The sequence below is a fragment of the Rhincodon typus genome, unplaced genomic scaffold, assembly GCF_021869965.1.
Source record: "Rhincodon typus isolate 14 unplaced genomic scaffold, sRhiTyp1.1 hic_rhity00002975, whole genome shotgun sequence".
Classification (NCBI taxonomy): Eukaryota; Metazoa; Chordata; class Chondrichthyes; order Orectolobiformes; family Rhincodontidae; genus Rhincodon; species Rhincodon typus.
Genome location: NW_025968613.1, coordinates 1 through 10,403, shown reverse-complemented (window position 1 = coordinate 10,403; position 10,403 = coordinate 1). Strand labels below are relative to the sequence as shown.

Below are 10,403 nucleotides of genomic sequence, written 5' to 3'. Positions count from 1 at the left end.
TGCAGAGAACAGGTTTTGCTAGCCTTAGTATTGTGAAATGTGACATGGTTAACTAATCATCTTAGGGTAAACACACCCACAGGTAACAATGACCACAATAGGATTGAATTTTATATCTCGGTTGAAAGAAAGGAATGTGGTTCTAAGATTAGTGCTTTTAAATTTAAATAAAGGCAACTATACTGGCACAGAAGTATGTCAAAAGACTTGGGACGCTAGTCTGGGGAATTCGTCATTACAGAAATGATGAAAAATGGTGAAGTGAATATTTCAGAAAACTCTGAATATTTATATTCCAACTGTAAAAAAAATCCAAAGGAGAGGACCATCTGTGGTTAACTACAGAAGTTCAAGAAAACATTAAACTTAAGGAAAACATGTAACTGGCAAAGATATATGGCTAATCGAATAACTGGATAGGATACAAGGAATGTCAGTGAAAGACTAGAGGCTTAATCGGAGAAAGAAGTTACAGCAGGAGAGAAAGTTAGCTAGAAATGTGAAAACAGGCAGCAAGAGTTTTCACAAGTATTCAGAAGGAGGAGAGTGAGGAAAGTCAGTGTTCATACTGTAAAGAATGAGGATAGAGAGTTGGCAGAGGATAACAAGGAAATGTTGGAAGGAATAAATAAATATTTTACTTATATCTCCTCTATAGAGGGCACAAAAAGACATTCCATTATTAGTTATCAATCAGGTTATGGAAGGGAGACAGAAACATGGTTACCTTCCGATCGCTCGGGAAACAGTATTGAACAAACTGGAACTGTGAGCTAACAAGTCCCCAGTCCTTGGTAGACTTCACCCTAACGTCTTGAGAGAGGTGGCTAATGAGGTAGTAGATGCATTAGTGTTCATTTTCCGAAGTTCCCTAGATTCTGGAAACGTTCCATCAGACTGAAAAGCAGTAAATACAATCCTGCAATTGAAGAATGGAAGGAGGTTGAAAACAGGAAACTAGAGGCCAGTTAGCTTGAGATCTGCCCTGCATAAGTTAGAATTTGAACACTAAGGAGATTATAGCAGAGCAGAGCACTGAGAAACTGGAAAAGGAAAGTCCAAGGATTTTTGGCAAACTCATTTCAGCAACCACTGAGAAACTGGAATCTTCTTCTCCATTTTGACTTGTTTTCAGGAGGAGAGGTAAAAATTCTCAAAAGCTTTTTACAAATGTTTGTAAAAAATAACCAACTAATGTCAGCCAACTGTTGACTATTCCATCAGCTTTTTTAAAGTTGAACAAGTACCAGGTTTGGGTGAAATTTATCAATGACACAAGCTGCTGACCACAGCTCGGTGAGTAGTACACTCATCTTGCAGGCTGTAAATTCAAGCACCAGTCTAGAACCCAGGACACTAAATCTAGGCTGGTGCTCTCACTGTGGTATTAAGCAAGAGCTGCATTGTCAGAGGGGCTAGTTTCCAGTTAACACTTCAAATTGTAGCCGTGTCTGCCATTGTGTACTGATGGCTGCAGAGATTCCCTACATTTCAACAATGATTTTAATTCTAGAATATTGACGAGAAGCACTTTAAAATGCCCTGCAGTTGTGAAAGGTACATCTCTAATCAAGGATTAATCAAGTAATTTCCAGTGTACCAGCAATTAATCTTATCTTTGTGGAAATAAATAGGTTTTCACAGACCAAGGGAACAGAGACATTACCCCAGATTCCCATTGCTGATTATGTCTCAATCCCTTAGTTAAAAACTATGTGCACAGATATTGAGTTGGATTTTCCTTATACTGTAGCACACCCACCATTGCCTTTCCCCTCAATAGAATTAAAAGTCTCTCAAAGATGCAACTCCTACATCTTATTCTCCCCAGCCAGGGAGGGAATATTTCACTCCCATATCATTCAAACATTAATAAGTTCTATTACCTGCAGAAAATGGCATGAAGGCATCTCTCTTCACAAACTTGCCCTCAGCATTCAGAAAGTGAGATGGGTTGAACTCATCAGGTTTCTCCCATGGGGTTTTATCATACAGCACAGTGGTCAGCACTGGAATTACTTGGGTTCCCTAAAAATATTAAAATTTATATTTCTATATTGTGTTTTTATTGTTATAATCCAAAGGAACTATAAAAAATAATTGAACAGTTGCTCATTGATAAATGCATTTGAAATTTAGAAATAGCATTTACATTCTAATTGTAGTTTCCTGAGCATCACTGAATTTAATTTCTGCAGGATTGCTGGCTGTGTCTGCGTTGCATGGGTCCTGAACTCGATCCCCTCTCTATCTCTTTCTCCTCCTTTAATGAGTTCCTTAAAACCTGCCTTTCGACTAAGCTTTTGGCTATATGTCCATGTATCTCAGTTTGCTGCTTCTGGTATTAATTATTCTTCAATAACTCTCCTGTGAAGGTCCTTGGGATGCTTTACTACATTAAGAGAGACTGTGCAAATACAAAATGTTGGGGTCAAGGCGTATCTTGTCAATTTAGTTCCTCACTCCTCTGTTTTTTCTTCCATTACCTGCAGATATTGCAACATTAATAATGTACCCAAATACAATCAGACATTGCTGTATTATTGTACATAACATGGTATATCTAAGTTGATGAGATTGTCATTCAGGTACTAATGCTGCACAGTGCAACCAGTTTTCAAAGTTCCTTTTCTTCCTCCCTATTATCTGTATATCCAGCCCTGAATGTAGCCGTCCTTTCCTGAGGGTACCTTTGGAATGAAGTATCCTCTGAAATTTACATCCACTGTTGTTTCATGTGTTACGCTCATTGGTGCAATGTCACTAAACCTCTGGATTTCATGGGATCACTGCATTAGTGTAAGGCAAATCTTTCCGATCTTCAACTCTGGGAGGTCATTCCGATCCAATAACTCTGATAATTTCCTCATGAACCTTTTCTGCAAACCGAGCACGTTTTTAAAGTCATTGGAAGTATCATTATATTTTCGAATAAGTTCAAAATCACAATCACGGTAAATGGAAGATATGAGACATTGAAAATCATACAACAAGGTCAGCTCCAGAGTGGAATTAATAAGAGTGCTTCTTACTCTGGATCTCTGGATATTTCATCATCAGAAGCATTCCCCAATGAAGTGTGGTTGAGGTGGTCTCCATCCCTGCAGCAAACAGGTGCACTGTCGTGTACGTTAAGTTGTCTTGATGGAAGTCTGATTCCTAAAAGCAAAATTAACAATGCAATAGCTCAGAATTGTATTGGGACCTGTACCGTATGTCCTATGATACATACTTAACTTGGCTCATGGATTATTAGGAAGTGCAGCACAAAATAGGGATTAGGAACATGAGGCATCTGTGTGTTTTCTCCAATGTAGTACTGAGGAATATTACACTGTCAGGGGTTACAGTCTTCAGATAAGATATTATTCTGAGGTGCTGTCTGCATATTAGGTCGATGTATAGTAAAGTAAACTATTCCATTGTGCTTTTCAAGACCTTAAGATGTTTCAAAGCACCTTAAAGTCAATATTAAGTGGTTTTTGTCATGCAGCCGATATGATAATGTAGAATAATAGAATCCCTACAGTGTGGAAACAGGCCAATAGGAAGTGCAAAACCAATCTTAGCAGAGCAAACTCCCACAGACAGCAATGTGGTTCTGGCCAGATTTTATTGATGTTGGACAAATCCACATCAGAAAAGAGACGACACTTCAAAACTGCTTCATCAGCTGTAACGTGCTTTGTGGCATCCTGGGGTTATGAAAGTCACAGTACAAACGCCAGTTCTTTCTTTATAAAAAGAATGACTCTTTTCACAGCCTTTATCTAGAATCATATACATTTACAGCATAAAAGGAGTCTATTCAGCCTCTCATTGCAATGTGAAATGAACAAAGTTGACCCTTCTTCTGCAATACATAAATATAACCTCTGGAAGGTGTCAAAATTCTTTAAAAGGAAGTGGAGCATTTACCTTCTGTTGTCTGACCATGAATACATCAACAAAACTCCTCAGGTCACTTTCATCTAGTTTCTGAAGATTTTCTTTGAAAAATCCTTTGAGGCAGTTAACGTTCTTCTCTGCATTGATCAAAACTTTATTGTGTGGCCCTGGAAGGTATCTCAGGAGGGGAAATACATTGTACAGCTGCAGAATCAAAATTACATCATGTTATTTGTGTATATATCAAAGCAAACCAGTTACCTGCTCACATCTAAATAATCACAATTTTAAAAAGTGATAAATCTTCAAAATATTATGAATCTTTGGTAGATGCAACGTGTTTTTAAACATTGTGACTAACTATAGGTTTTTATTATCATTAGCATCATACAATGCCTGAAAGAGCTGTGTAAAAAAATTCAAGATCTTCCAAAGGGGAATTGGATGAAACAATCAATTTGCTGAGTTATGGGAATGAGGAAGGGACTTGGATCAACTGGATAACTCTTTCAAAAGAATTAGCGTAGGAACACCGGGCTAAATGATTGCCATCTGCGTTGGACAGGCCTATGTTTTAGTTTCAATGAGTAGTAGTTTTCTTTCTGAACTCAAGATTCAGAGGCAGCTTGACAGGGTAGGTGAGAGGATGTTTTCAATTGTTAAAGTATTTAGAACCAGGACAATAAATTAAGAATTCCCCCATTGCAAACTGAGATGGGGACTGATTTGTTCTTTCAAAATGTCATTAAACATTGGAATCCGCTCCCCCTGACAGCACATATTGAATCTATTCAAAACTGAGTTGTAGGATATAGTTTCACGGGCAGGTTTGCAGTCCAGGGAGGCTGTACACTTCTGTGGACAAAGTGCCACCACCCCTCCATCCGCCCCCAAACTCACCCATCATGTTATGTGCAGGAGGGTCAAGCCTAGGGCAGCCTGCTTGCCCTCATGCCAATTAAGGCCCCTAACTGGGCAATTAATGGTCAATTAAATTGCACCATAGATTTGCTGACACCACTTACAGATTCCCATTACTGAAAGTTGCAAATGATCTTTTCTGGAAAGTTTTACTAGTCAAATACAAGATAAGACTTACGTGAATGATAGGTGAACCAAGAAGTTGAACATTTTCATTCATTCTCTTTAGTACACTGACAAACCCTTCATCTTCATAATCAAATCTGTCACCAAAAACTATAGAGCAAATTATATTGGCTGCAGCAGAGTTCACTTGGAAAGTTGGATTAAATGGTTGTCCTGCAAAGGAAACTTTAAAAATCATACTCAATCGAGTATTGAACTTTACAGGAAATCACAGTTGCATAGTTTTTTACATGAGACCCAGAATCTTGTTCCCTTGGCTGTTAAAGGAAAATAGACAGGAGACAGCAGAAACTCTCAACAGAATTTTTCAAGACTGCTTCAATACCAAAATTATGCTAGGGAACTGCATAATTTGAGATATGGATGAACTAGAAATCTATGAACTAGTTGGTCATACCAATTGGATGTGATCTATTGGATACGCATCAGAAGGGGGCATGCAGCAATAATTGCAATTAGTTTTGGATTGCTCTTACAAAGAGCTAGCAGAATACAATGGCCTGAATAGTCCCTTGCTGTGTACATTGGTATTTGTAAACAGGTTCAAGCACACAGAGAAAAGGAATAGTGGTAATTCTGTTTATTTACCTTACAGAGTCTCACCTTCATAAGAATCAATCATTTCTACCAGAAAATCTGATTCCTTGATTATTTTGTTTTCAATGGTTTTTTTACCCATTCCAAAATCTCGTAAAGTGGTGAGAGCAAATCTTCGCATTTGCTTCCATGACTCCCCATGACCAAAAACAATACCTTAAATTAAATCCATCAGAAAGAAGCAAACACTGTGACTCTTGTAATCCTCATTTCAACTGACGACTTTTCTCATAGAATCGAGGGCATGAGCAATGCGGCAAATTGTACACAATGTGCTGAGAAAAGTTTGCATTTCTGCAGTGAAATATTTCTACTGTTCACTTCTAGAGGCAACATGTGGGCATCCTAAATACATCAGTCCCCGTGTTATTTTTCAGGTGAAGTCACTGTTAGAACATTATAAATGTGCGAACCAATTTACACACAGTAAGTTTCCAAAACTGTTTATTTTAGAGATGTTGATGGAGGGACAAATAGAAACGCAGCAACATAAAAACACAAGTAAGCCATTCAGCTCCTCAAGCCTATTCCACCCTTCAATAAGATTCTGGCTGATCTTTGGTCGAACTCCATTGTTTAACAAAAATTACTTATCTCAGATTTAAAATTAACAACTGATCCAGCATCCATTGCCATTTGTGGAAGAGAGTCCCAAACATCTGCCATCCTTTTTGTGTTTAGAAACATTTCCTAATAAAATTTTCCTGCATCATCTGGCCCTACTTCTCAGACCATGCCCTTAGTTCTAGAATCCCCAATCAATGGAAATATTTTATCTGTACTTACTATTTATAGCCTGTTTCTTTATCTGTTCCTTTTCTTGTTTATAATTTTCCTGTTAGTATCTTATAGACTTTGATCACATCATCCCTTAACCTTCTAAATTCAACAGTCAACAGGCCTAATTTGTATAATGTCTCCTCATAACTTAATGTAATAATAGCTAGGACAGCAGGAAAGAAGTTCTCTACTGTACTTTAAGTAATACCACAAGACATTTTATTCCCACCGGAATGAGATGGGAATTCCATGGAGTGTACTTCTAACAATACAGTATTCCTCCACTAGAACATAGAACATAGAACAGTACAGCACAGTACAGGCCCTTCGGCCCACAATGTTGTGCGGACCTATTACCCTCATAAGTTCAATCTACCCTGCATACCCTACATTTTACTATCCTCCACGTGCTTATCCAAGAGTCGCTTAAAAGTCTCTAAAGTATCTGACTCCACTACCACTGCCGGCAGCGCATTCCACACGCCCACCACTCTCTGTGTGAAGAACCTACCTCTGACATCTCCCCTATACCTTCCTCCAATCACCTTAAATTTATGCCCCATCATAATAGTCATTTCCGCCCTGGGAAAAAGTCTCTGATTATCCACTCTATCTATGCCTCTCATCATCTTGTACACCTCTATCAAGTCATCTCTCATCCTTCTTTGTTCCAATGAGAAAAGCCCTAGCTCTCTCAACATTTCCTCATAAGACCCACCCTCCAGTCCAGGCAGCATCCTGATAAATCTCCTCTGCGCCCTCTCTAAAGCTTCCACCTCCTTCCTATAATGAGGTGACCAGAACCGAACACAATATTCCAAGTGTGGTCTAACCAGAGTTTTGTAGAGCTGCAGCATAACCTCATGGCTCTTAAACTCAATTCCCCTGCCAATGAAAGCCAAGACACCATACGCCTTCTTTACAACCCTATCAACTTGGGTAGCAACTTTGAGGGATCTATGGACGTGGATCCCAAGATCCCTCTGTTCCTCCACACTGCCAAGAATCCTGCCATTAACTCTGTATTCTGCGTTCAAATTTGACCTTCCAAAATGAATCACTTCACACTTTTCTGGGTTGAATTCCATCTGCCACTTCTTTGCCCAGCTCTGCATCCTGTCAATGTCCCATTGCAACCTACAACAGCCCTCCTCACTGTCCACAACTTCATGTCATCAGCAAATTTACTAATCCACCCTTCCACTTCCTCATCCAAGTCATTTATAAAGATCACAAAGAGCAGAGGTCCCAGAACAGAACCCTGCGGAACACCATTGGTCACCGAGCTCCAGGCTGAATCCTTTCCATCTACTCCCACCCTCTGTCTTCTATTGGACAGCCAGTTTTGTATCCAGACAGGCAAATTTCCCTGAATCCCATGCCTCCTTACTTTCTGAGTGAGCCTACCACGTGGAAACTTATCAAATGCCTTGCTAAAATCCATATACACCACGTCCACTGCTCTACCTTCATCGATGTGTTTTGTCACATCCTCAAAGAATTCAATAAGGCTGGTGAGGTATGACCTGCCCCTCACAAAGCCATGCTGACTATTTCTAATCAAACTGTGCTTTTCCAAATAATCATAAATTCTATCTCTGAGAATCCTCTCCAATAATATGCCCACCACATAAGTAAGACTGACTGGTCTGTAATTTCAGGATTATCCCTATTCCCTTTCTTGAACAAAGGAATGACATTTGCTACCCTCCAATCTTCTGGTGAAACTCCAGTGGACAGTGAGGATGCAAAGATCATTGCCAAAGGGCCAGCAATCTCTTCCCTCACTTCCCGTAGTGACCTTGGGTATATCCCGCCTGGCCCAGGGGACTTATTTATCCTCATGTTTTTCAAAATTTCTAGCACATCCTCCTTCCTAACATCAACCTGTTTCATGGTGTCCTCACAAACGTCAAGGTCCCTCTCACTGGTGAATACTGAAGCAAAATATTCATTAAGGACCTCCCCTACCTCCTCTGACTCCGCACACAAATTTCCTCCACTATCCCTGATTGGCCCTACCCTCACTCTGGCCATCCTCTTGTTCCTCACGTAAGCATAGAACGCCTTGAGCTTTTCCTTGATCCTGTCTGCCAAGGTTTTCTCATACCCCCTTCTAGCTCTCCTCAGTCCATTCTTCAGTTCCTTCCTGGCTACTTTGTAGACCTCTAGAGCCCTGTCCGATCCTTGCTTCCTCAACCTTAAGTAAGCTTCCTTCTTCCTCTTGACTGGATGTTCCACATGTCTTGTCATTCGAAGTTTCCTTCACCTTTCCTGGGAGTATTATATGTTCAAATCTCTGTGTGGAACTTGAGCCAACAATGTCTGACTCAGACAAGAATGCTACTGATTGCGCCACAGCTGAGAGTAGATTGTATGGCAGTGCAGTGGGTTCTCTGCACTACTTCAAGCTGTGTTACACTCCACATGGGATTGATGAGCTGATGGCTGTATATGAGAATGTTTGTTTCATTTCACAACACCATTGTGTGCACAAAAGCTTTTAAAAGCTTTTTCATTAGAAAAGTCATACAAATATCAAATATAAAGATATTTGCATTTAATAGATTGAGTTAATTTTCTTCAGTCAGCAAATAAATTGAATATAAAGTGTTGGAAGCCTTGAAATTATTATTGGAGATATTAGGATCATATGTGTAAGGCATTACGTTGTCTACAATACAGGTCTATATTGAATTTACAGTACAGAAACAAGTCATTTGGACCAAATGCTCTATGCCAGCATTTATACTCTACACAAACTTTCTCTTACCCTCCTTCACGTAACATAAATCGCAGGTGACACAGGGTCAAATATTAATTTTAGATTGGAGCTCAAAAGGCTCCTGTTCAGTAAAGGTATTCAGAAGCTTGAGGCAGAATTGAGTTTTTTCACAGATGAGCCATGGTCTCACTCCGTGTCAAAGCAAATTATGTTCCCAAACCCACAGTATAACCTTTGTGTATTACTAAATATTGTGTTAGCATCTCTGTAGAAATCATGGAATATAAGTTGCTCAATGAATTTACTAAACATCTCCACACCAACATCACCAAATGCTCCCTAATGGCTATCATTTTTGGATATTGCACGATTGTATGTTTTAGAAATTACAATGAATTAATTATAATCTTATTCATATATAAATTTTATCTTTCAAAGTTCTTTAAAATATAATGCTTTAAAACAAACTAACCTGTACAAAACACTGAAAAGTATTCATTATCCGAACAGGGACAGAATACAGCCTGATTTTGACTTCTAAATTATACAACAATTAAGCTAAAGCTGCAAATTACCATGTCCTTTTGAATGTGCTTCAAATATTGGGATGTGTGCTCTTTCTCCAAATTCATCTGCATTGTTCACGAGGGCATCCTTCACTGCTTCGCAGCCAGTCAGCACCACTGTAGTTGTGGGTCCGAGCTTGATGCTAAACACTTTGCCATATTTCTCAGATAGCTTCAAGAAAAGGTTTACATGACCAATTATTACAAGTTTTTGCACGGCACTTCCTTTTGCTATTCATAACACCAGTGACCTTTCAGACTGTTCATGAAACCACATACCCATCTCTCAGTCAGCAGCATATCCAGCTCTCAGGATCTACAGCTGGCATTCACATCAGCTCCAGCTCAGCCTCACACACCTTCCAAACGCATCAGTTTCAAATCCATTTCTCACAACTTCAACATATCTTTAGCTGTATTCAGCTCTGTCAGTACATCACTCGAATACAATGTAACACTCTCACTAACATCCTGCTTCCCTCTCTCCCTACTATACCATCTATATACCTTATGCGAGATCTTGACTCAATCACCATGAGACAGGCCAGTACTTGAGCCATCTCTGACTACATTAGTCTTGTGCTCCTGATATTGGTCTCAGAAAACATGTGTGTCCCTGCAATGGAAAGGAAGTTCTGAGACTGAATCAATAAACCTTGTGGTTTAACACTGGAGAATTAAGTGTGTGAGGGAGAGATGCAAATCTAAAGGGTAAGGGTGCAGGAGGTTACAGTCTGATG

At 39.4% G+C, this 10,403-nt stretch overlaps 1 protein-coding gene across 1 annotated transcript; it reads right to left on the bottom strand.

Annotated features, from left to right (window-relative positions):
• Positions 1-811: 811 nt before the first annotated feature.
• LOC109937937 (cytochrome P450 2K4-like) lies at positions 812-9,894 on the bottom strand (the record flags this gene model as incomplete). The annotated part of the gene is given in 9 exon segments (XM_048593503.1): positions 812-919; positions 1,887-2,028; positions 2,691-2,783; positions 2,785-2,879; positions 3,033-3,159; positions 3,919-4,092; positions 4,988-5,148; positions 5,599-5,748; positions 9,673-9,894. Coding segments are annotated over 9 exon segments (1,229 nt in total), but the record flags the coding sequence as incomplete, so codon positions are not given.
• Positions 9,895-10,403: the final 509 nt, after the last annotated feature.